The 27,760-nt window shown below is 38.5% G+C and overlaps 1 protein-coding gene across 1 annotated transcript; it reads left to right on the forward strand.

Annotated features, from left to right (window-relative positions):
- The first annotated feature begins 3,128 nt into the window (after positions 1-3,128).
- On the forward strand, positions 3,129-11,113 carry BNC1 (basonuclin 1). Its single transcript, XM_030498063.1, has 5 exons — positions 3,129-3,170; positions 4,710-4,812; positions 4,976-5,211; positions 6,445-8,366; positions 10,432-11,113. The coding sequence occupies exons 1-5, from the start codon at positions 3,129-3,131 to the stop codon at positions 11,111-11,113; spliced, it is 2,985 nt and encodes a 994-aa protein (XP_030353923.1).
- Positions 11,114-27,760: the final 16,647 nt, after the last annotated feature.

A 27,760-nucleotide genomic window follows, 5' to 3' on the forward strand; every position in this document is an offset into this window, starting at 1 on the left:
AAGTATTTCCTAATAACCATACATATGTCCCATGCTTAATTTTAGTTCTGTAAACCAAAAAGAGCTTAATTTCTGTGGATTATTCTTAATATGTGAGGAAATTGTTACCTGTGCTCTAGGAAGTACAAAGGCTTTCATGTTATACCTGATTGGCAGACAAAACCAAAAATCCTAATGCTTTACAAGCTGATCATCTTCCCCCATTATAATTCTTGGCTCTTCCTCCACAAGTGTTCTTACTGTAGAGCCTCTGCTAGTCTATTCTACAGAAATGGGACACGTACCAGTTCTTTCCTATAGGATATTTTCTCACCAGAGCACATATCTTGGAGGGTTACATATATTCAGTGGGATTACTTTTTCTGGGAAATGAAGATGAGATGGCCATAGGAGACACAGCGTGTTGCTAGAAGGACATGAAAAGTTATGTCTCATCTAGTGGAAGTTTCACACATTTCTTTCATGTAATTCCTATTTTCATTTCAAACCTGCATTTTAAATTGATAGGAATTTTTAACCCCTGATTGGAAAAGATGTCCCTGTAACACAGCATCAATGGCAGCATTTTGTCATTAATCCTCATAGCAGAGCAGCAAAGCTCTCATGCTTTTCATGTGATGACAGTAGCTTTAAAATAGCAGTTTCTAATGTGAGGGGTAGCTTTGTGCAAAGAAGACAAGGGTTTTTCTTGGATGCCAGAAACAAGTGAGGCTGCTGACCTGTGCAATACCAACACTAAACACCACCAGGGTAATATGGGACTTGCTCTTCCATTTTAGTGGTGTCTGCATTTGCAGCTCTCACTGCATGCAGAGAGCCAGACTGGCTTTCCAGTGTGAGCAGAGATCTCTAACTCGGTCCTGACAGTATCTTCAATACTTGCTTACATTTTAATTTATTTCCCAAGCCAAAGTGCTGTCAAACCAGAATCCACTTAACACTAAATGAGATTTGATACAGTTATACAGCTCTTCTCCTATTGCTGCATTTTTTTAAACCTGCTGTTAGTATGTTGGAAGCAAGAGTAGGTCCCAAAAGGCTTTAGGAGAGCATAGATGATCTCAAACTTGCTTTAGAAACAAAGCTTGATTATATCCCACAATGAGAATGAATTTGTCCCATTAGCTTGTGCTTTTCAGTAAAGGCTGCGAGTGGGCTGCAAAGTAACATTCAGTAACTTTTAAAGCATAATCGAAGCCACATCAATATCTGGCAAAGAAAGATGTCAGCAGTCATGAGCAGGCAACAGATGTTAAGATTTCTTTTTCAGTGACTCGTTGTTAGATGTTTTATAGTGGCCAGTTTAATGGTTCATCTGTTTCTCTCGTAATGAGGAATTATTTGCATTAAAAAAATCCAACAATTGGATTTCCACAGTCATGCTGGTAAAACCGCAGGAAATTTTGGTCAGAATTTTCAACTCTATTTAAAAAAAAAAAAACAAACATAAATAAAATTAAGAAAGTGTTGCTGATAATGGATTTAGAAAGATCCATTTGTGAGGGAGAGAGTGACTGGAAAGCAATAACAAGATCCTTGATGATAGCATAAGATCTATTTTTTTGAAACATCTGCCTTATGTTTCTGGAAAATGAAACTAAATAATAGACCTGAATGAAAGGATTGCACTTTAAAAAAATTCCACTTTAATTTCCATCTACATTTCCAATCCTTTAATTACAATTTTAAAGTTCTACATGTTTGCAATATAGAAAGTTATTCCTTTGTTCTGTAGAATGAAATTGTGTGTACATTCCACTTGTTAGGAAAATAAAGCTCATTAAAAGACTTGATATAATTACAGTACCTTAGAATAGGCGTATTAAGGACAGTAGGATTAACAGGCAAAAGACAAGCATATTAATCTCGTGAAGTTTTGCCAAATTTCTCTTCATTAAACTCTGATATAAGTTAACTTGGGAGATAATCAAAGTGCATCTTTTAGAAGTGCCTTTTTAAGTTGAACAATGAATGAAGATTTAGAATTGTGACTCACTGATTATTTTAAAAGTTAATTTTGCCATGTTACATATTCTCTGTGACTATATTAACGCAAATGTTGCTGGAGAAGTTTTAAGAGACACAAACTCTGTCAAGCACAAATGAAGGGAAATGCTACCAACCTGAAAATCACACATGTTTCTTCTCAGGGATTCTTACAAGTCATTTTTTAAATCAGCAGCAGATCCCTGATTTGAGGGTATACTTTGATATGTTGGCAGTACGCAAGCTAACTTCATCTAAGACTGGTGTCCAGAAGCAGTAACATATTGACTTGAGAGGGGATTAATTCCATATTTAGAAGAGAAGGGAACTTTACTCCATAATAGCCGCTTTCATATATGTAAAGCAAAATGTCCTCCTTTTACTTTTTGCCTGTGCAGTCTTCTACACATATGCAGGAAGACATAATAAATACATGTATCATATAGAAAAAAGATGTTACGCAAAGCTCTGAAATGCAGGATTTTGTGCAGTATATCTTTCTTGTCTAAGTACACAAATCAAGAAGCAAAAATAGTTTTGAAGGTCAGTGGTTTTCAGAACATGTCCAAAGGATAAGGAATTTAAAAAATTTTGAAATCTCAATTAACTTATCATCATGACAGCTTTCTTCATTGTGCATACTTCTGTTACTTCTTGCAGAAAAAGGAAGTACTCTTTTCTAATGCTGTCTGGAGGCACTGCAAAAGATGCATTCATGGAATGCACGGCAGCTTACCGAACCTAGCAGGGTTGCTTATGGAAGGGGTTCAGCCTGTGCAAGGCACAGAATATTATGTATGGACAGAGGAAGAAGACTTCAACTGCATTATTGTTGGAGATCTTGTAATAGAAATGAATCAGCAGCCAACCATGTCTTTTTTTCCAACCTTTCTGTTAGAAATTTATGGCTTTTTATTGTTATATGAAAGTATTTTAGCATCTAAGTGAAAATACATCCTCTATTAAAGTGAAGCAATTCACACTATGTGGGGTATTGATGTGGATTTTACGACTTTATGGGGAGCATAGAGCTTTTCTCAAGAATTCAGTATTTTGCAATGACTCCTTTAAAAGATTAAAAGCAAAATGATTCAGAGATTTCAATAGCCCTGTTGCCACTTGTTCTGATTCTTCAAATAAAGATGAATCTCAGCATCAAGTCACTGCAGTTTGGAGATGTGCATGTAAGCTAACTCCTCGATAAGCCAGCTACTGAGATTTTAAAATCTCAGTCCAAATCCAGTCATTTAAAGCACTAGGCATCCAAACGTCCTGCACATGCTTGTTTGTAGTAGACCGTTGTACGCAATGTCTTGTTCTGCCCTGAATCAGTCAAATTCTTCAAGACTAAAGAAATGCCCATTGCAAAACCCCAGTGAAATTATCTTTCTCTTAATGTCCTTTTCATTTTAAACATCTCCTGCATTAATTTTTCTTAGTCTGATTGTCCAAAAACTTACTTCTTTGTATGTTTTCCAAGCTGCCAATGTGGGGATGCCTGCATTGAAAAGACGTTACTTTTCTCTTCAAGTCTTGTCTTGCTTTTTTATGGATATTAATAAGTAGAGGAAGTCCCCATTTTGCATATGACCCTCGGAGCAGGAGTAGCAGGAGTGGTGGGCATAACTTTGCCTTATTTTATATTTGCCTCTCTGTACTTCAAAACATAAACCATTTTCTTTAAAACCAGAAAAATGCAGACACGTTACAATTGCATAATCTTTCTTATTTATTTATTCCAGTGCAGACTTTCTGCACATTAATTTCTTCACTTTCCCTCCCTTAATAAATATGCCGTTTATGCAGGAACTATTCTCAGTATCAGATCTAAGCAATACAGAATCCTACAAATGCTTTGCTCTATAGCAATCCCTATGGTGCTTTAACTAGGACCTCAAAGTTGATGGTCTGCCTTCTGCAGCAGATGGGCACATTCAGAAGAAAGCAAATATTCCAGGAAGCAAGTTTGTCTCACCCTGTTGATTAGGAATATCTGAATACTAATTTGATTTGCATTATAGATGACCTTGGTGAGAGTAAAGTGATGCAGAAATTGAACTGTGCAACTGGTTGCCATCTCTGCGTGTTCTCTATTTTGCCTATTATCTTTCAAGCATTTCTTTAACCAAGTGTGACTACTATAGTATTTTGAGGAGCTTGAGTACTTTTTGGTAAGCTTTGTTACTGAGAAGCACTAGTGGACTCCTGTGTCTTGGACAGGATACTTATATTCTATGTGGATACTGCTGTATGTAAGGGATGGCATCTATGCAGAGCTAAGGCATTGCTCATTAGAGCTTCTTATATTGCAGTATAGAGTTCCAGCAAAACTTCGAGTGGGACTTTCATCTGTGTGTCTTTGTTTTCAAACCTTCCTGAAAAAAAAGTGGTCTTACACAAAGATGATAGCTGTGGTGACTGCACAAGAACACTTCATTATTGTTATAAAGGTGCTTCTGCCTAAATAAATCCCCAGAAGTGTTGCACATATGACATTAAATATTTTGCTGCCATAATATTCTAGTGTCTGATCCTCTTTAAAGCAGACGTAATCTTGCATAACTCAGGTTTTGCCTAGAGTACTTCTGTTGCACATTGATAGGTATGTGCTGGTATGCTAACTCTGACTTCATGTGGATTTTATGGGTGGATTTTATATGTATACTCTGCACACTCTAGATGGTGCTTATATATTACCTATCATCCTTTTTATTGATTTCCAGGCTATCCGATGCACTCTCGTGAACTGTAGTTGTCAGTGTTTCAAACCGGGGAAAATATATCAGCGACAATGTGACCAGTGCCGGCATGGATGGGTAGCACATGGTAATATTTGTTCTTACAATCTATATAAAACCTTTTAGGATCCTCCTCTCTATAGCGTGCTTTTTGTGTCACTCCTCACCCCCCCAACCCCTAGTATTAGTTACATTCAATTTTATCTCTCTTGTGACTCAAGTTTATTTACATTTTGTGATTTTATTTTCAGCCCTGAGCAAATTAAGGATTCCCAACCTCTACCCATCAAGCCAGGTAGAAATAGTTCAATCCAATGTCGTCTTTGATATCAGTAGCCTCATGTTGTATGGAACCCAAGCCATTCCTGTGCGCCTCAAAATTCTGCTGGATCGGCTTTTCAGTGTACTGAAGCAGGAAGAAGTGATACAGATTCTCCATGCCCTGGATTGGACACTACAGGATTATATACGTGGATATGTGCTACAGGTATTTAGAGGGGCTTTTTAAATATAAATATGATAGCTGAGTAGTAATTCACAATGTTTTCTAGCTTAATCTTATCAGTGGTTCACAGTGCATTAACAATGTGATACATCTGAAAGGCAGTAATAGACTTGTACAAGCTTAGCGCAGGAAAAGAAACGGTGGATTTTTGGTCATTGCTCTGTCTTTCAGTCAGGCTTACCTGAAATCTTCCTACTTTGTTCAAATCTATCAACAAAGGTAAGCCAAGAGAAATAATAGAAGTTACTGGGAATGTATAAAAGTAAAGGCTTCAGAATTTGTGCTAGTATTATTTAAACAGGGACTTTACTTTTGTACAGTAGCATAATACATTGACAAATAAACTTCCCAGCTTTTTAAACACCAGGGACAATATTCATCTCTGGTGTAGCACTACTGACCTTACTGGAGCTACATCAAGGATGAATTTGGCCCTGTGTGCTTAGACTGATGTTAGTCCTTGCTACTGTGGAAGTTACCTTTTATGTAAAGTAACATTATGATCTTACATTATGACATGAATCAATATTTAATGGTCTTGATAATCTTGCTTTTTAGTGTTAGGATTAAAAATATGGAATCAATTACCTTGAACCTCTACCACATGAAAAATTTATAATGTTACGTTCTTCATCATCTTAGAAACTCTTACATGCACTGTGAAAAATCTCAGTAGGCCATCAAATACATGTTCTGTGATAAAATATTTATTGTAGTTATTGGGAAAAGTTAGGCATAGCTAGAGTTTGAAAGAACTCCAACACTAGTGTAATTACAGCTGTGCTCTGTGAACACTGGCAATAGATCAATACAGGTTCATTTGTTCTCTGATCTTACTTGCTTGGAAGATTATTAAACTTGCAATGAAAGAATACTTGACTTAAATGAGGAGCTAAATCTTGGTCTGATTGCTCCATCTCTGCTGTCTGTACTTACATGAGACTAACTGTTGTTCAAATGACGTGTCTTAATTTTTGTGGAAAAAAAAATAGTTTATTGGAAAGTATAACTGTCAGTTCTGCAAGAAATAATATCACCGGTGTAGTAAAATTTGGAAGAAAGTATCACAGAACTGGCATTAATCTCATTAAATAGAATGATTTTATCATTTCACTGGAGAAGAAGTTTAGTCCCTGAAAAAAAGAGAGATTCAGCGGAGAGTTTTTTTGTTTGCCTTAACTAATGTCGGACTCACTTAAATATTTTTGGCTTTAGGATGCTTCAGGAAAGGTGCTGGATCACTGGAGCATCATGACCACTGAAGAAGAACTGGCTACTCTGCAGCAGTTTCTTCGTTTTGGAGAAACTAAGTCCATTGTAGAGTTAATGGCAATTCAAGAGAAAGAAGGGCAGTCCATTATAATACCACCACCAACTGCCAATTTGGATATTAGGGCATTCATTGAGAGCTGCAATCAACACAGTCCTAATTTTTCTGCTTCCTTGGACAAAATTAGTCCCACCAACATTCATCCCTTTGAGAATATTGTAAATAACATGGCTTTCATGCTGCCATTTCAGTTTTTCAGTCCAGTGCCTCCACCTTTGATAGGTTCACCACCAGAAAGACATTTGATTGAGCAAGGTCAAGACCACAGCAATGAAACTAAACAAGATGTTCAGATACCATTTTCTGAAAGCAGCTTCTTAACTTCTAGTTCTGCACCATTTCAAGTTGAAAATGAGAGGAGCATAAATGGTCCAGATGTCACCACTAAAACAGAAGATGATGCCCTTTTAAGTGATTCCAGTTCACATAATGCAGCAGCAAAGCTTGAAATGACAGCACTATCTCCAGAAAACAAAATGAAATCTGTTGAAAAGAATGGCGCTGGGCCAAGGAAAGGGCGTGTTTTCTGCACTGCATGTGAAAAGACATTTTATGACAAAGGTACTTTGAAAATACATTACAATGCTGTTCATCTGAAGATAAAGCACAAATGCACAATTGAGGGCTGCAATATGGTGTTTAGCTCTCTGCGTAGTCGAAATCGTCATAGTGCAAATCCTAACCCCAGACTCCATATGCCAATGAATAGAAATAACAGGGATAAAGATCTAAGAAATGGTTTGACCATTGCTGGACCTGGAGATAGTAAAAGGACAGAATTTACAATTCTAGCTCCGGATAGCAGAACTATTACCAGCTACGCCAGCTCTTGTACAGATGCAAAGGGTCAGGCTGGATTTCCCAGTATTGGACAGAATGGTGTTCTCTTTCCAAACCTGAAGACGGTACAGCCTGTTCTTCCTTTTTACCGTAGTCCAGTCACACCAGCTGAGCTTGCTAATACTCCAGGTACTCTTCCTTCTCTGCCTCTTGTTTCCTCCTCTATACCAGAGCAGCTTGTTTCAAATGAATTGCCATTTGACATGCTACCCAAGAAGAAATCTCGTAAATCAAGCATGCCTATTAAGATAGAAAAAGAAGCTGTTGAGACACCAAATGAAAGTAGTGATGTTGCCAGTTCTGAAGATGATACACGCCTGCAAGTGGTAAGCGACGGAGAGCTTGAGACCTGTGAGCATAAGATAGAGAAGCGGGTGACCGACAGGGTGGAAAAGCACCCCCATTCAGGTAATTCATGGAAATCTGTCTCTGGGGTAGAGGGCCCAAAGTATTTTGAATCTGTCTTTGCGCCAAATAACATCAAGGATATCTCTGAGAATGAATTGCATCATTATGAGAAAGAGGTTAAACCAGAAGAAAACCAACCATTAAAGATAGTTTCCCATGAGATTATGTATGAAGATCCAAAACACCACCACAATGATGTTATAAAACCAATGACTGAACCCCCCATGTATATTAAAGAGCAGTCAAAGCGCAGGATTCCTAAAGATGACTGCCCTGAATTGCAACACCACTTGCTGACCGGGGGCTTTTTCAGCACTTTGTCAAACAGGGGTGCTGCCATTCCTTGTTTTGAAGACTCTAAAGATATGGATCATGTCAGTCAACATGCACTAGGGATTCAGAAGGAAGAAAGCCGCTTTCATTGTGACATCTGTAAGAAGACTTTTAAAAACCCTTACAGTGTAAAAATGCATTTTAAAAATGTACATCTCAAAGAAATGCATATTTGCACAGTTGAGGGCTGTAATGCTGCTTTCCCTTCTCGTAGAAGTCGAGACAGGTAAGAAAATTATAAACAAAATTGTATTTATTTTACCATCACAATGGAGCCTAATTTGAAATTAAAATGCGTGTTTGAGGAATGGAGCCTGCAAAGATTTTTCTGTGTATCCTCACATAACAGGTACGATAATTTATCAGAACATTCATGAAATGAAAATCCATTGAAAGAAACTTTTCCTTTCCACTAGACAAGGTATTAAATAAAGCCATGAAAATTTCATAACTGATAAATACTGCAATAGTTGAAAGAATACTTTAGAACATAAAGGGAAAGCCACAAGGGTATGAATTCAGCAATTTGCCAATAGATGCATGTGTGGACTTATATGTTTAATATGTACTTTCATGTGTATTTTAATGTATACGGTGCTCTTTAATGAAAAAGCAATGAGATCAGTTCAGGAAATCTTCACTTGCTCTTGTCCTTGCTTTACTCAAGGATTTTGAACAGATTGGTGGGAAAAAGCCCATAATAAAAGCAAGATTACGCTATGTTGGTGCAAAAATTAGCATTACACAATGCTAGTTGAACTAACACTATCTGGTGTTTATTCACATTGGTAGTGCTTTTACGTGTGATTGCATACTAATTCCCAAAGCATATCATGAGTTTGATTCAGTTTACTGTTAGCTGCAGTATTGTGTTGCTGTAAATTACTTCATTTCAGCCTATTATACACATAGAAACAAGAACTGAAGCTTTATTGTTGACCATCAGTTATGTATCTGAATTGATAAGTGATAGATAACAAACCTGTTAAAGTGCAACTAAGTGGTGTAAGTTTTCTAACTCTCCTGTAAGAGTGTTACTGCAGCTTTTGGCTGCAGGAAACATGCCTGGATAGTTGTTCAGAGTGACACAAGGTTTAGATTGTCTGTAATCTGCTGGGAGTGCTGGAGCCAGCTGATGCAGTCCAGAGAGAGGATGAGCTGGTCTCTGAGGACTGGCCGCTGCATCTGAGATGCACAGTTTCATCTGCTGCTGGCAGGGCCTCATACCCTGATCTGCTGCCTGCATCTTCCCAGATGTGAATTCCTCTCCACTGTAATTGTGATATGGGCCACAGGAAAGAAGGCCAGCAGTAAGATTTGCATTCACATGCCATGAATTCCTTCCCACACCAATACATTCAGCTAAGTTTTAACACTGGTGCTTTTGGAAGATGGTTTATTTAGGAAAAAAAAAAAAAAAGGCCAACTCACAAGAAAGTTAACAAACTTTGTGCAAAACAGCAGTTATGTGAAACGACTTAGTTACGTGAAACAACTTTGCAGAAGTTCCTAGATTTTCTAACATAGAGTGCTGTGACTTCAGGTCCCACATTTCTATGCCCATTAGATCAGTTCATGGTTCGGATTAAACCATGATGGCAAAGGGAAAAATTAATATTTTCCCTGTTTTGCAATAAATCGGATCTCCTGTCCAGAGCCTGGAAGTTTTCAGTGAGCTGATTGGTAGTATCCAATGAGGAGCAGTGATTTTGTATGTTTTGGTGGTTTTAAACTGAATCTAGAGATGCCCATTTGAAAACTGCAAGTTATATAAAATGTAAAATTCCTTTCTTCAAGGAAAATCCTGTCAAGTGAAAGCTCTGTACTGATGTGTACAGCTGCATCCTGGCACATGGTTACAGTACTTAAGATCATCAGTATTTTTCACAGGCTCAGGTGTCACTCCTTTCCTCTGTTGTCCATTGGGAAGGAATCTTGTTTCTACCTCCCTCTGTCCATTCTCTGATCTCAGTTCAGTATACAGGTTTTTAGTCTGTCCCCCAACTCTTTTTAGGCCGAGCACTAGATCTAGTGGAACAGACAGCTATCCACAATGCAGGAGAGAATCTGAAACATTGATTTCTGTAGAGTTATTTCTGATATATGCCAGTGCAAGCAAGTTCAGATCATCTATGTGCACTCCCAGTGTGGCAGTTGGTCAAATTAGAATTATACAGTTCATGCATGCTACTAAATATTGATTTTTTTTTTTCTTTTGTTAATGATCATTATGAAACCGCTGTTAAGTGAGGCGAAACGCTTTCTTGCTAAGCTTGTCTTTGTTCTTCTAGACATAGTTCAAACCTAAATCTTCATCATAAGCTTCTGACTAAAGATACACTGGAATTCAACAACCATTTCAATGCAACATACCTCTTGAAAGACATGGCTAAGGAGTTTTGCCAAGATGTCTCTTTAAAACAACATGTTGGACATACTTCTGTAATCTTCAAAGGAATGAACAGAACAGGCAGCTTCGTTTTTCCAATGAGCAAAATTAGAGAACCCTGTTCTGAGAGTTATGGATACGATCCATCGAATGATGGAACTGTTCTGGATCTAAGCACTACTTCCAGCATTAAATCTGAGAGCAGTGCTCATTCTTCTTGGGATTCTGACGGAGGAAGTGAAATATGCACCATGCCCTTGGATGATAGTGATGAAAGCTGTGAAGGACCCAGCCTAATGCCCAATGATGAACTCTACCAAGACTGTACTTTAATTGAGAAAGCTAATCAAAACTTTACAAATTTACCTTCCAGTTTGCCAATAACTTGTCATATATGTCAAAAAACTTACAGTAATAAAGGAACTTTCAGGGCTCATTACAAAACTGTGCATCTCCGCCAGCTCCACAAATGTAAAGTCCCAGGTTGCAACACCATGTTTTCATCTGTTCGCAGTCGGAACAGGCACAGTCAAAACCCTAACCTGCACAAAAGTCTGGCTGGGTCACCAACTAGCCTACAGTAAGATCATGCTGATCTGCATTTATTTCTGCTAAGAATCATTTCAATTAAGGAATGTGTTAACATTAGTTTTATTTAAACTCAGTTGACTGCTAGCCCATTCGAAAAACACAGTCAAATTCTTTTCTCCTGTGTGTGCTTTCCAGCGGTTTCATTTAGCAAAGCTTGGTGCTGTAGTTTTTGTGCAATTGTTCAGTTTGATGTTAAATAGCTAAAGCTTCTGTAAAGAAAAGAAAGCAGCTTAGAAATGGGTGAAATATGGAGACATTAACTAAAGTATTTCTGATGCCTATGAAGTATTACTTGCCAACAGTAGGAGCTTCAAATGCGACCCATCATCCCTTGTGTTTACATGTTAAATGAGTTGTTTTGTTGTGGGTGAAATGAGTAAGGATTGGGGTGAGTTTCCTCTGGTTGGGTTGAGAGTTTTGGGGCTATCATTTCGTTCCTGAGACCATAGTCTGAAGCTGACTTGCAGTATTATTTGAACGTGGTATTTGCAGTTTACTATATCCCAAAATCCAAAAGATAAATTACAAATTTGGGCAGACTTTGCATACAGTTCAAACCTTCTGAAAACCCTGCAGTCCTTACTCTTTAAGTTGGCATTTCACTTGGATAAAGATTGCAGTATTTTGGCTTTCTTAGCATTTAATACCATTTGCTTAGCAAAAGGAGGGGCTACCTAACTTGGCAGGGTTGCCTGAATAGATCTTAGACATTCTGATAAATTGTAGTGATAGAAGGAATTCATAGATTAAGCTAAAATTTCTAAACCACAACAGATGCATTCATAAAATAGGGGGGAAGAGTAAACCCTTTAAAATGCACTTTTTGAGTTCCACTTCCAGGAAAAGAAAAGTTTTTGTTAAATAAAAATAAAAAGGATAAAAATCACCCAAGTATCCAAACTGCTCAAGAGTTTGAAGGTGCAATTCTATGCCCTTAAGAGACAGAGATAAAAAGGATGCAGCAGATATCTTTCATGATTTGGCAGTTATTGTTTCTCCTACCAGTGGGGGATGAAACATGTTGATCTTTGTAACAGTAGAAGAACGCCTATTCTCATTCACAACTTTTTTTTTTCTTATGAGAACATTGTTCAATATCTGTTAAAATGTTTAATATCTTTGTACTTGTCCCTGTAATTAACAGTATTCTGCATTATGTTCTATGCACTTAAGGAGACTGATCTTGCATTGTATTTAAAAAACTCTTTAATATTTAATTTGTAGTCACATCATACAAACGCTGCATGTGTACTTGTGGTGCATCTTCTTTGACTGAATCATTTCCAAAAAGAGAAAGAAATGAGAAAGCAAGTCTTACAGTACCTTTTTTTCTTTTACTTCAATTCACAAGTTGAGATCTGTTGATCAGTTCTAGTATGCAAGCATGATATTGACAGCACAATCTGTACATATTATACCAAAGTGCTTACAGTATTTGTGGTTTCTAGAACTAGTCTAGTTTTCCAGTATAACTGGATCTTAGTCTTTATTCATTTTTGTGACTGAATAAAAATAGACCAAATTTCTGGATTTCATATGTATGTAGAAAGAATAGTACAATGCTATTGCCATATGTCTTGATGTTTAACTTATTCTAAAAAATACTATGGTATTGTAACCATTTCATATTGTATAAAAGAAACAAAAGTGGACTATTTCACTAATTCTTTTGAAAACTGGTTTGTGTGTGAGTATGGGTTATGCAAGGAAAAAACATGACACAGTTGTAAATGTTTGTGCTCACTAGATATGGTTTCCATGCATTGTGTAAAGTAATCTTCTATTTTTTTAATTTACAGTAGGTTTATGTGATATTTAAAATAATCCATTTGTGCTTGAAACCGTCAGGAAAAGTTATTGGCCTGGGGAAAGTTGTGCCGTTGCTTTGAGGTTTTGTGTTCTGCGGGGTTGGTGTTCTGGGACTTTTGGTTTTGGGTGGTGTTTGGCTGTGTTTTGGGTTTGGTTTTCTTTTCTAAATGGGAACTCATATCAGTGGAGGTTATGGTTTGAAAGCTAAGGGCACAATCATTAGAGACACAATTGCTCCCAGCCTTCTGATAGTATAAATCAATGATTTGTTATCCAGCTATTTCAAGATCCTTTTTTTACATATATATATATATAAACCTATTTGTTTAATCATAAACGGTGTTTTCTGAAACAAAGTGTGATGTAAACTAATGCTGTAATGCCCATTTATTTAGCTTTCACTGTGTCCAAAAAGGAAATGCATTTGTATACCCTAATAATTTTGTATGTGTTAATAAAAACAAATAACAATGCCTCTGGTTGATTCAGAAAAGTAGGCTTTTGTGATTGAAAAAAACCTACTATTCCTAATTAAAACCAAAAAAATCTGAAAACACATTCCATCTGCAGAGAGCACTGTTTTGACAATGGTACTAATTTATTCCATAATAAGGAAGTGTCATTATTTTAACGAGCCATTAGGAATCATGTAATAAATGTTGCCAGATATTTTATTGATTTTTTTTTTTTTTTTTTTTTCCTTCGTGCAGTAGGCAAGGGTAGAGATTAATTTAAATGCCATCAGCTAAACAGAAGGTAAATATCTCATTGTTGAGAACTGTGCTAAAGGACAAATATTTGGGGCCCTATTTATACTTTCTATTTTGGAAAGGGGTTTTTCCTGTTATTTCTCAAAAACCTGGACAGGATGGGAAATTTATCAGAATAGACAAAGCCCTTAGTACCCTAGTACAGCATATGTATCTCATGAAGCATTTGTGTAGCTCCCTCCTCCTAATGACCACAATGTGGCTGGACCAAGCCTTAACATCTCCTGTTAGTTTTAAATATGTGTGATGCTTATAGCAGCCTGTATCACATATTCACCACAGATGTTGAAGGAAGCAACCTCACTTCAGAATAGTAGTACCATTCTTTTTTGAGCTTCTCAGAGTCAGTCTGGAAAGCTGAAGCAGCTTCCACTGACTGAGGCTCAGTTCCAGAGATGTTTATTTACATCTGTGATGCAGCGAGTATGTAGAGTTGGAGGCTCAAGTCTTTACCTGAGATTTGAACTGGGCCTGCACATGCCCACCTTTGCTGCCCAAGTATGTTGCTCCATTTTTTTTATTTGTATCTTCTTTTTTTTTTTTTTCCCCTTAGAAAACAAGAGCCTCAAAAACTAGATCCTGACATCTTTCTGTGACTCCACAGGAGAAGGCACAGACGCACACTGCGGGGTAGCCTCTCTGTACGCTTGAGCATCCGATTTCTCAGAATACAGGTATTTTGAATAGTTCTTGGTAGCAAGCCTATAGCATTCTGGAACAGTGTCCTAGTGCTTACAGGAGTATTTGCAGAAATCCATTTTGAATGGAGTGTAAGGGATCTGGTTTTATAGCTCCAGTTTTCTAAGTACTTTGAAAAGAACTGCGGCAAAACCAGAGGCTATTGTTTCTGATGAATCTTTACTGAAGATATACGCTGTAAAACCCAGCAAAGTGGAGAAACAAGTTCTGAAAATACCTGTCTGATGTCCTGCATTAAATAGAAAGCCTAAAAAACAGCTAAACTAGTTGGATTTAGTCCAGGGATTTTTAAGTAGGGTGCCAGGTCCTCCTTGAAAAGGGTTCACAAGCAGCTTCTGATTAATCAGCAAGCATAGGTTTAAGAAATGCAGCTAAACTAAAAACACCTTTAGTTTGAGATACAGCCCTTAAGGATTCCATTCAGCCTGCAAGTGAGTGTCCATTTCCTAACTGAAATGAGAGTTTGACTCTGAATTGGGGAAAAAGACAACAATGCAATAAGAGAAGGAAGGCTGGATCAAAGAGGTTTTGTTCAGAGCAGCATTTACTGCCAGTCCCCCACAATTTGAGGGGAGGGCAAGACAGTATATACAAGGTAAGGTTTGAAGTTGGATTAAGCACGCATAGCGTGATCGAGTCAGCTTTTATTTACTTGGTAAACTTCTGAAAACCCAATTGAATGGTTTTCTAGCTAGTGAGATTTCCACATAACCTCAGCAAGCATGTTTCTGAAAGTAGACTGGTTTTTAATTTCCCTTTGCCTTCACCCCCACCCCTCAGCTCCCCATGCCTTCTGGCACTCCTTGGATTACACAAAGTTGCTAACTTGCAAATGTACTGTTGAAACATCACCCTATTAAGCTCTAGCCCTGTCAGCTCCGTTCCTTGTGAGCACCCTTCAGCTTTCATGTGTGTTCTACAAATGGGTGAAAGAAATGCCATGAAGGGACAGTCCCTTGCTGGTGAGCACTTCATCTAATTCTGCACTATTTTAGAGCTTCACAGAAGTACTTGTAGCCCTTTGTATTGTGTCTTTGTAGCTCCTACCCTAAACTGGTAAAACTGACACTGAATTACTTGCCATATTGCCTGCTGATGCATGTGTTTAATAAGCAGAGAAGTTGCTTTTAACTCCTCAGTGCAGTACTAAAAGAGTTTGTCAAACTTGTGCTGGCCAAAGTCTCTAGCAAAACTCTCATTAGTTTCAGTTGTAAGGAGTACCATATATCAAAATCCTTCTATCATTTTTTGATTTATATTTTTTTCTTTTCAATAAATTAAGGCCTATCCAAACATGTCTTAAGTGTGAGCTGATTCTTTGCTTCAATCTTTTAAATCTTTGGTCAGTAATCTTCTTGTTCTGTAGTTTTGGCTCATTTAGTGTAAGGATTTCCATAGCGTGTCCTCTTATTACCGTTAAAATTAGCTCCCACCTCTACCACTCTTGTGAAGTTTACAGATTGAAGTAGAGGCAATCATTGAAGACTGTACACTTAATGGGTAGTTGCAAGTTGAAGAAACTGTCAGGGTTGGACTTAGTTACCCCTTTCTGGGAAAGCATCTTGATGTGCTTCTTGAAAAGATGTCCTAGGAGGTGTAGAAATCACCTAAGCCTTGCCTGTCATATGATGATACGAGCGAGAGAATTCAGTACTTTGGAAGCTTCCCTGTTGACTGTTTGAGGTTTCAAATCAGACTCTCAGTTTCTTAAGATGTTACACATCTTAAGAACATTTCCCACTCATTGCCTGCCTGCACGTCTCCCACCGCAGACTTGCATTTCTCAAGTCCAGAAGCCCAGCCTGTCCTTCTTACTGAAACCTAAAGCCATAAACCTAGCTACCAGTGAGGCGACTGTCAAGAATGAACTGAACCATCCTGGATTTTTTTCACCTTCTCTTTGCATCCATTCAAATTCAGAAAGAGCTAGTCTGAACATTTGTTCAGTCACAGTCATAAACTGCAATGGCTTCATGATGGTTTTTTTCTAAATGGAATGCTTGAGTTGCAAGTAACACAGTATTGTTAAGATCTGTACTGAGCAAATCGCACTGCAGTAAAACTGAGCACAGAGAAAGATTTCAACTGGAGTTCTCATTTTAATTCCAAAATTATTATTTTTAATTATAGTCATTATATAAGCTCCTTTCTAGAAAAATACTTGTCTTATCTGAATCTGCTGATTTATAAGAATGACAGTATATATATGCACTCTATGCATAGGTAATTTATGCACACATACATCAATACGTAGTATAATTGCATATGCATAGGGCTGCATATTCATGTTAAAGCTAATTCCACTCTCATTTATGGTAATAAAAGTTGGAAGTAATTTCAATGAATTCAGTAGAACAGGGCATATAATACTGGAGTCATGTCTCAACAAGGATCATAAGTTACATGTGTTAGTACATAGGCTCATGTTGGCTGCTTATACTGCTTTGTAACTGCTGGCTTATTGGAGCAGGTCGAATATAATACTTGGAAAGAATTAATAAGTTTCACTAATTTCTACACCCCCAACTCCACTGTAAATGTCTTAGTTATATTTCTACATGACCAATGTAACAAATGTAGTTTGAAAAGTGTTATCTTTGCTGGTAAGATAGCAGGAGACAGATCCTGCATAGACATAAAACACTAACTCTGAGTGAGCTCTGCCAGTTTAGGCAAGTTCAAAATCTGGACAGATATACCTTCTGACATTCAGACACTCTCCAGCCAAAAATTCTCAAAGAGAATGAAATGTGTGAGTGTATGGTGTATAGAGATGTGGAAGAACCAGGAGCAGCCAGAGTGACTTCAGAGGAGACGCTAGGAAAACAACATAACTTACTAGAGAGGAGACATGTTATTGCTGCTCTGGGAAGCAGACATCTGCACCTCTGTGTGGGATGATATAAACCTTACGTTGGATTCCTGAGCACAGAGAGGCCATGTGCAAGTGAGAGGTACATGCAGGCTTCTCAGGCTGTGAACAGCTTGAATACAGCATGCTCCAGACTAACTTGTCTAATACTATCATATGCACTGTAATGCAGAGCTTGTTAATAATGCGTACAAAAATGAGGGCTTCTCTCTCTTCAGAAAGTCACTGAGCAGAACTTCCAGCCTTCACTGATGTCCTGTAGACTGTTAACCCCTGTGCCTTCCTAGGCAGGAAAAAATCCTTTAGTGAGAGCATCTAATAGCTTGCTTTCCCAGCTCTCTGCCTCCCTCTGCTTTAACAAAAACCCATGTCTTTGCCCGGCGTATACAAAGGATGGAGTAGCTAGAGCTTCTGCTGTGCCCATCCTTACCCTTCAGCTATTTCTTCATCTCCTTTGTTGAAAAAAACAGTAGGAAGTGAATGGAGGAAAACCTATTTTGGAAACTCTGCAGGCACCAACGGCCACTGCCAGTAAGCGGGTGGTGATATTGTAGATGAAGCAGGAATGGAGACAGATCTGCATGTTGATGATGAAAGGGAAAATGTCTATTTTCTGATTCACTTTCTCTGTTCCTTGACTTTTCCGTGTTGCGTTTGAGGAGGCTGCTGTCCCTTCTTTTTCCCGTATTCTGTCATGATAGAAGAAAAAAAACTCTTGTAAGGGACAGTTGGAAAGCAGTCTCAATTTCTCACCCAGAACTCTGCAACAGTTATGGGTGAGAACACCCACAACTTTCTGGTAAAAGGATGGGGGTTTTCTCCTCATTCAGACCATGCAGTTCAGCTGTAAGAAAAATGACAGTGCCTTCTCTCACATTGAGCTGCCAGCGCCGTATTACACACTCTTTGCTATCTTGCTAGTGCCCTTGAGCAGATGTAATGTGAGTCTGGTACGTGCTCCGAGGATGCATTCTTCTTGCGCAGGATGGGAAGGGCTACCTACAGGTAACTGAGCTGATTTGGAGCTCAGGAGACTTGCATGAAAACTCCAGCTATCTCTCTTAACTTTCTGTTTAATTTCAAGCGAGATCTGCAAAGGTATTTTATGCCTCAGTCAGAATAGTAGTTTCTGCCCTCCTAATAAAATTGTGAGAGTAACTGAGTTACTAAAGGCTTGGACGTATGCTGCCATATTGCAGAACATGTAAGAATCCAGTTCTACAAAATCCTTTTTGTGTCCCTATGGAAGATTATTGCAAAGGTAGCTTTTGAGTTACACTGTACTCCCCCACCTTTTAATTCCTTATCTTTAAAAAAATCTTCAGTATTCATAAGCTTCACTTCCTCCATCACCAGTCTTTTCGTTTACAGTAAAATAGCAATAAAAAGTGAATTACCCTGTTTTCAGAGCTAAAGAGCAATAGCCACTGTTTGATGTCAGCTCCCATCCCGTTACCTTTCTGTGGGACTGAAAGAAATCAGTATTTATTTTGTTTTACATCTCAGGCTTATTGCAGGGAGAGGGTGATTTTTTGGGGGCCATTTTCTGAGTCTGTCCTGTGAAAACATGTTCATCATGAGTATATACTGCTGCACTCTTCTGGATGGAATTAGAACTGGCCAGACCAGCCTTCCTGTTGCTAACAACGAGAGGTGATTGTGGTTCCACCACATGGTAGATGCCTGTGTAAAATCTACACAAGGCATGCCTTAGAAAAATAAAATCTAACTTTTCTTTCCTCTTGTTTCAAGAGGTTCCTAACACTAATATCCCAGGCAGTGCCTAACGACACAGATTCCTCACAACACAGTGTATTTTGTGTTATGAGGCCTCTTGGTCATTGTAACAGACCAAGATCATGAAGCGTGCAGCACAAACCAACTGTTACCACTTCAAACTTCAAGATAACAAATGCACATGATCATGTTAAGTAATGGAAATATATCAAGTGTTGCACATCTGGTTTCAGGGATGCATATAACCCAGACAAAAACAATAGTCAAACAGGGAAAGTAGAATAATTTCCAGGTCAGTAATAATAACTGTTCACACAACACTCAGGGGAAATCAAGCATGCGTATTTGCATTCAGATATGTACTGCAAACTCAAGAAGTCTGCACACCCTTCTATAAAAGCATGCCAAAGTTTCTTTGAAAAGTTGTGGTTTTCATCACATTAATTACATGTTGGATTTGGGTAGAAGACCACCATCATGACATTACATCAACAACTTTTGCACTAATATAAATACCACAAAGAATCCTGCAAACTAAAAGTGAGCAGGCTCTATCCCAGACATCTCTGCAGAACAGGGTTTAGCAGAACAGACCAGAAATGTCACCCTACTTGGCACCCTGCTCCTGAAATTGAAAATACTTCATGAAGCAGTGATGCTCTTCTAGAAGGGGAGAAGTTATCTTTCTGATTTCCAATTTCTCTTTTTTTATTTATAGTTTCTATCTTTATATTAAGTCACAGTTCTTTCTTAGATGTATTTCTCCTGTGCTTCAACATGGATGTAAGTGGAAAATTACTGCAGTGCCTTTGAAAATCCCAAAATTGCACAAATTCTGTGAACAGCAAAGAGTGCACCCCTTTCCTAACTGAACAGCAAAGGAGAGTCTCAGGGCATTTCAAATGAAGATAAAAATGTTTGATTGTGTGTACAGAAAATCCTTTCAAGTAAACACACACTGGAAGGAGAAAGCTCCCTCCCCAATGTTTTGGCCTTGCAGCCTGTCTAAAGTCCCAGGACTGACACCGAGTCACAAGTAGAATTTGGATGCTTTATTTGTTGTTGTTCTTGTCTAAACTAATTACATGCTGCCATATTAGTGGAAGAAGGTTACTATATGGAAGAAATAGCTAGGGGTAGTTGGATACTCAAGACAGTTCTATGCTTTATAGAAGCTATGTCTAAGCTGAAGGATAGTCCAAGTTTCTGGATCCAGGTGCATGACCCTGTATCCATCCTGGTGCAACAGCCAATTTGCAGCCTTCTTGTGTCTGAAGGACTAGTGCCCTAAGGGATACCAGGGCATGCACCTAGAGTTATTTTCATTGTTAACTGCATGGCTTAAAATGTGCCAGAATAGTATAGTTGGGTTGGGTGTGCTTTAAGGTTTTTTTCTGTGTAACACAGTTACTGACTTTTTCATCCCACTTTTCTAACCTAGGGTCCTGGCATACACCAAGTGCTACACTCTACTTAGCAGCCATGTGGCTTCTTTGCACTAACGAAAAACTTCAGAAATATTGTTTGATTAAATGAAGGGAAAAAGCAACTGTATTTTTGTTCTCAGTCCTGAGAATTCTTACAGAATCTGAAGTGGGAATTAGAAATGTGAGAAAAGGGACACAAGAATAGAGAAATTAGTGCCGTTGGCATGTAACAGTAAATGCGGTTTGGGAATGCTCAGATATTCAGCATTTATTCCTCCAGCCAGCCCAAAGCATAATACATTATAATTCCAGGTGTTGTTAGTACTTCTTTTTTATCTGTTGTTTACAGCGTGAAAACCAAGCCCAATGTTGCACCATTACTCCAGGACTGTTACGAGATCTTTCTTATATGGACTGTGATACGAGGAAAGATTATTCAGATGATCAAGCATGATGGCCTTCCCATACATTTCCTCAGGCCTTTTGCCCTGAAAAGCTGTCTCTCGTTATTAAAGTGCTAACTTCGAGTAGCAGTACATAGTAAAAGTATATGATTTCATTATTTTTAAAACTGAATACTGTCTGTGCAACTTTATCATGCATGAAATTGACAGTGGCTGTTGGGATTACGCTATCTAATCTGATGAAAGCCTTGAATTCACATATGCAGGTAACTGAATTAATAGCACTCAGTTTTGTAAACCAGCTAAATAATGGCAGTATTATGCCAAGTATCTGACAGGTAGAATAAATGTGATTTCTTTTCTGCTGCGAGTATTGAAATATTGCTGAGGTCTTAATGTTCATGGCTCCAAAAACTGAAAGTAAAGAGTTGTAATCTCATGACTTGCTCCTTTCTCTGCAGTGTTCAGCAAGGATTTTCCTATTGTTGAGCACTTTTTCTGTTGTTTTCTTGTGCTGTGTTGAAACCTGGACCACATTCCAAGTTTAAAAGCAAGGATCTTATATAATTTGTGCACTTCTGCTGTTATTCCCAGGTTCTGCTTTCACATAATAAATGTGTATCTCAACTGAAGTCAATACATTGCGGGGGGGAATATTTTTTTCTCCAGGTCAGTGGTGAGCTTTCTCAATAGGACACCTTTAAATGCTTTGCTCTAGCAGGTGTAAAGCAGAAGGATAGATGTTGGGGGAAGATGTGTGCTAAGATGGCTCTGAACCTCTCTGCTAAGAACACATGCCAAGAAAAAAGACCCACAAACCTTCTTTACTGGTTGCATTATTCTGGGTCCATGGTCCATTCTTGCCCTATTTTGATTTCTGGAAGGTAGCTATAGGGTACTGAAAGTTCTTAAATTTTGGAGCAGGAAGAAAGGAGGGACCCAACTCTTATTTAGGGACCTAAAAAAGGACAGAAAGTTCCTCAGTCTCTCTGTTCTGTCACATGAAGTGAACATAAAAGCCACTTTTGGACACAAATAGGGTCAATGAATATTCGCTCTTCTTTCTTATTGCTCATTTTTACTTAATGCTTTTCTTCTGTGTTATAGTCCCTCATATGGATCAAAATCCAGTTAATAGTTGAACCCAAGGCAGACCTTTAATCTGTGATTTTCTGGTAAGCTTTAAACTGAATAGACTCACTTTAAGCTTCTTCAGGTGCAAAACATGATAAATGTGCCTGTGAACTTGTAACCTAAGTCCATTTTCAGGTGAATTGTACTTACTGTTTCAGACCACAGTGATAATCGTGAGATAGCTGCAGAGCTTCAGAGCTTCAGAATGACAAAGAATGAAACAGTCTTTGTCATTCTTGGGATAGAGGAGAATATTGCTGTTCTTGACTTTAGAGAAAGAGAAGGATATTCTCCTCAGATGTAGTCTCTGATATTGTTACGACTTTTAGGTAGTTTTCAGAGGTTCTGAACATCCATAACTCCAAATTAAGCCTTTGTTTTGTTCTCAGACAATTATGCCTCCCGTTGTAGCTTCTCCAAGGATCTTCCAGTTATAAGATTATCTGGCAGGGTAGAAAGAGAAGGGAGTTTTATCTACAATGTCATCCAGACTTGCAGCAGCTGTGTGGGAGGAAAGCATCGAACTGCAAAGTATCAGAACTGGAATCGATCCCTGATATCCAGAGGTTAAGCAGGTCTGCCTCTCATCTCCCCGTTATCATAATCTCAATATGTTTCTTCAGCTAAATGCAAGGTAGGATAGATTGGATTATGAGAAGTTCCTCAAAAAATCAACATACCATCTTAAATCAAAGACAATACTAATAAAACAAGGATCAGCTTTAGCTGGAATGCAGGTTTTTGCTGGGTAAGAGAGAGTGAAACATGAATCAAATTCTACCCAGAGTTTGCAAATCAAAGGCCTACTGAGTTGTGAGTTTTTTCAAAGGACTGCAAGAGTATCTACCAGAGTACCAAGGGACTTCTGTCTCATGGTGAATTATAAGCAGAAGACAGGTGCAGGCATTGATTTGACTAAAACATTCAGTTTGAGATACAGTGGAACTTTTTGCTGTTTGATTAAAATTCCTTCTGCTAAACCACAGGCAGTTCCTCTCTTTCACTTTGTCCCAAAGGACTTGCTATAGTGGGGACACTAACCAAGTGAGGATGTTATCCGTCTATTTGTTCAATACATACACCTTCTGCTAGCTGTGCATGAATAGGAGGCATTGAGTCAAACCTGAATAAAGTAGTATGGTGCTGTTGGAATTTGTCCTGCAATGGCACCTGTATAATGCCACCTTAACTCCAGTATGATTACGTTTGTGTAGGTCAGAGGAAATTGTGCTCCTGTGCTAAGGTAAGTTGTAGGTCTTATGCTATGTGCTGCAAAGAGCATAATACCTTTTCTCATTTTGCGGTTGTTGGTTGTTGTTTTTTTAAGGCTGAATTTCTTTTCAGTATTGTTCTCAGTGCTATACATGCTCAGTGCTTCCAGTACTGCCTCAATGCCCCAACTTGTAATATTTTGTGGAAATTAAGTGAGTGAGTGAGAACATGTATGTCTGTAGAGTTACCATCTAATAATGCTAGATTTTATGACATGAGTAAGAGCTATTAAGAAATTGGCTTGTGATTCTTCAGGCATTCCTCACAAAACCTACTGCTGTGAGTCACCCCAATTGCATATGCTCCATTGGTAGTTGTCCAGTGGTCTCTTTACAGAAGCTGGTGGTGGTGACACAGATGTGCTGGGCTTGTCACTGGCTTTGCTTCAATTTCAAACATGGAACTGTGAATTTTGGAAAGCTGGAGGTGAAGGGAACATCTTTCACATTACAGTTGAAAGACTATGCCAAGATATGTTTATTGAGAAGCTTTCAGGGTGAACAGCCATTAGCAGTATTTTTTTGTTGTACCACAGTTATTGTAATGTTCTCACACAAGAAGGTGTTGCAATTGTACTAGGAGCTGGGGAAATCACAGTGATTCTGCTGCAAGACTCTCACATCACACTGTTCTCTGCCATAACAAAATGCACCAGCAAATGGCTTGGCACAGAGGAGGGTAAGGTTCTTTCCTGAGGTGAGGGAAGGGAACTTGCCCCACCCCAATGATATTGTTTGAGCTTCAAAAGAGCCTCTGTTTGAGACTTCTTAAAATTTCTTGGTAAATTGAGATGCTGCACAGAGCAATTAGAGACCAGACCTAAAGGTAGACGTTTCATCTTTATTTTTAGCACCTTGCATTTTACCTGTGCATCCCACTCAGTGAAGTAGATAAGTAAATAAAATTAAAGGCAGGGAAATGTAGGCATAAAAATAAATCATTTTCTCATAAGCAGATGGTACATTTGTATTAGATGGGAAGCAAAGAGATCGTAGCCTGAAAGATAAATGTCTCTTGGAGTAGTTCCCCTAGACCACAGTTGGATGTCAACTTAGGGATCACAGTACACTCTGAGAAGAAACGAGAAGTCTCTTTGCTTTGCTTGAAAGGAACTTTGTTTTGCATCCAGAAGCATGATATTTATAGTTTAATAATTCTCTGATGTATTTAACAATGAGGGGTTCTTAATTCTTAAATTCTTTGAAACATGTTGGGTTTGGTAGATAGACTTCATGTGCTGTGCAAACCTCAACAGTTATTTAAAGTGTCTTACATAAGGCAACGTCTTTTCAGAATCTCTGTGTATGTAACGGATGGACATTACTGCCCTGTGAAGCAGATGATGATTTCTCAGGCACTCAGGTTCTTGAAGTCTGTGGTTTGTTTCTTAACCTTGAGAAGGGACAAAGCCTAGCAATGATTTTTGAACCCTGTCATGAGTAAGCAGGCCAGCCAAACGCTAATTATTAGTAGGCAGAGACCTCTGCTGGAAATTGTTCAGTACTTCAGGGTAACACAGATTTCTATTAACAGTCAGAACAAAGCTTGGAAAACCTTCGTGGTGAGAAAGGTCAGAGGCCTGGGAAGGACTACATTAATGGCAGGATAGATATTCTTTATGCAGCTTTTCTCTCTGTTCTTTCTGTGAGAGCTGAATGGCTCTCTTTAAAGAAAATAAATGATCTAACTTGGATCTGTACACGAGCACAATAATGACAACACTTTTGGAGTGCCTCTGGGAGAAGTCAGTCCATTTAACCCAGCAGTGTCTTGGCAGACAGCAGAACGTCCATGGTGTTGGCAACAGCCATGCAGGAGATGCACCTTTAGCTAATGCAGGGATCCCCAGGGAGAAGAGAAAGCCCAGCTGGACAAGTCCTTCTGGCAAGTACAGCATGGTAGTAGCACCAGCATGTGCTAAGTAGCTTCAGAGGAGCCATTAACTCCATCAACAAATGATCAGCAAAATGTTGAAGTCACGATCCCTGTGCTAATCTGTCCTGCAGAAGCTTCCTCATTGATCTTCTCTTATATTAATAGTTGCAGTGCTTTTGGACACGATGGTACAGTCAGCAGTATGCTGCCAGTTCCTCATCTCAGGGCAGGTTGCATAAAGCTAAGGACTTGACCCAATAGTTTTTTGCCAGTAGGTTGCAAACTCTGGTATCTGTCAGAAGCATTGGTTTCCCGTTTCTGAAAAGGAAACCAGTTTTGTTCTGGGACAGCACCAGAGATAGCAAACCTCCAAAGCTCCTGAGGTTTGGAGTGTCTACCAGGCATAATTCTGAAGAGTCCCACGTTTGTCTCCTGACAATAGAATTCAAGCTCAAAACTAAAAGAACACTTCTCATGGAAATTGCAACTTACAAGCATGTGCTGTTTTTTCCTCCCCAGATCCATAAAAAGTCACAATAAAATGTCTAGCAGGATCTGGAATCTTTGGAGTTGATCAGTCAATACATTGGTCTAGCATAGTACAGAGTTACAAACAGCACAATCAATGCAATTTGGAGTAAGTTATGCTGTAAAACAGCCCTCGTGCAAAGTTTATTAGTTAATGGAAAGATTTCTACTGACTTCAGGTTTTTGCTTGTGCTCAAACAGAGCATCTCCACCAGCTATATTATATATATATATGATGTATATACATGATATATATTAGATCGCATTCTAAGGGTTTCCCTGGCCATTTACAACTGCAGCTTTCACTGCTTTAAACTGAGTGAGCTGGTGGCCATGTGTCCAAGGAATGGTGGTAAAATTTTCAGTGTGAGTGACAGTCTGACAGGCTGCTTGGAGAGGTTGGGATATTAACTTTTAAACTAAAGCTCCCCAGTGGACTTCTCATTTTTCTTAGAAAAAATTGCCAGAACTTTCATGGTTTATCCTCAGACCAAAGCCCAGTTTAGAAATCCAAGCTTTGCAGTATTTGATGGTTCTGTCTGCTAATGTTTCTTTCAGTTAATTTTCATACAAACACATTTCTGTTCCCATTGACCCAAATAGTCAATAGTGAATACTTGTGGACTACTTCAGTTCACACACATTTCTTTATTTGAATGAATATTCAGAGTCACAGATTTTCTGCTTAAAGAAGAAATCGGATAATCTTGGCCTAAAGCTCTTTCATCCAGCTCCCCACCCCAAAGTCCAGCTTCTATATGTAACTGCTTGTTCAAAATTCCTTCTCAGTGAGTTTTCAGGTTCTGTCTCTTCTTATTTGGCCTTGTCTCTTTTCCTTTGGCACACCACTTCTCACACCAGTCCTAGATATATCTTAGGAATTCTTGGGCTGCTTGGGTTTTGATTTTTAGAAGAAACCATGTGTCTTACAAGCTTTATCTTACACAAAGAGCCCACTGACCTACCCATTTCAGTGATGTTTAAGAGGCAGAGGATCCTTTGATACCTCCTCCCAACACATTGTTTGACTCTTCTTTGATCTATGCTAACAACATCATTTTTCTGTGGTAAATAGAATATGTGACGTTGGAATATTTAAAATATACAGAATATATTTCCTTAAATACAGACTTGCATTCATCCCGATTAACTTCCCTGATATGTCAGGACTAATAACTCAAATATATTTGACGTTATTTACTACCAATTGTGAATAGAATTCATATTTTGATAACTACGATACTGGGCCTGCGCGTTGTTCATTTCTCCAGATGTAGGCAATTTTCATAACCTGTCTGTGCCTAGTTTTTGTGACATTTGTCACAGATACAGGCTCTAATGGGCTATGTGCTAGACATGCAGAGGAAAAGAGAAAGTTCCTGATTTTTCTATACACACACCACCATAACATTTCCAAACACTGTGCCTGAACTTAGTTTTTGTACTGCTTATCCCTATGAGCGTGCCAATCTGCATTTAGTGACATTTAGCACTCTGGTGCCCATTTTAGTGTCAAAGGAGAAAAATGACTATGAATAAGGTGTTCTGAGTGGCTTCCATGTCATCTCAAAAATATCCTAAAAGGTCTAGTGATCCAAACTGAAAATTATTTGAGCAGGTTTTGATAGGATTTGGCAGTACAAGCAATGTTGATAGAGAAACACATGGCCAGCTTAGGATAGCCACTACAAAGCTGAAGATTGACTCCGTTATTTCACAGAGGATCAAACACTAGGCAAAAGTTTACTTACATTGCTGTGCTCTACTCTGATGAAATAATTGAGATTGCAGCTGGAAGGAGCATGTAGCATATCGAATCCTTTAAAATGCCCATTGTTTTTATTAGTATTTTTACCTGTTATGCCCATCGTTAGCATTGTAAGGAAAGCAAGAGTTGTAGTACATGTATTTCTGAAAGCAAGCTAATTTTAGAGAATGTTATCTTCCTTTTACACTGCAAATAAGATGATAAGAAGTACAATGGAAAGCAAGGTGTTTAGAAAGTCTGCTTTGGAGGCCACTTTAGAAGCATTTCTATGTTATAAATGATCACAGAAATGAATATGAAGAAATGCATAGATGAATTTTGAAATTGTAGAGGTTTTGGCAAGCA

The sequence above is a fragment of the Strigops habroptila genome, chromosome 9 (assembly GCF_004027225.2).
Source record: "Strigops habroptila isolate Jane chromosome 9, bStrHab1.2.pri, whole genome shotgun sequence".
In the NCBI taxonomy this organism is placed as follows: domain Eukaryota; kingdom Metazoa; phylum Chordata; class Aves; order Psittaciformes; family Psittacidae; genus Strigops; species Strigops habroptila.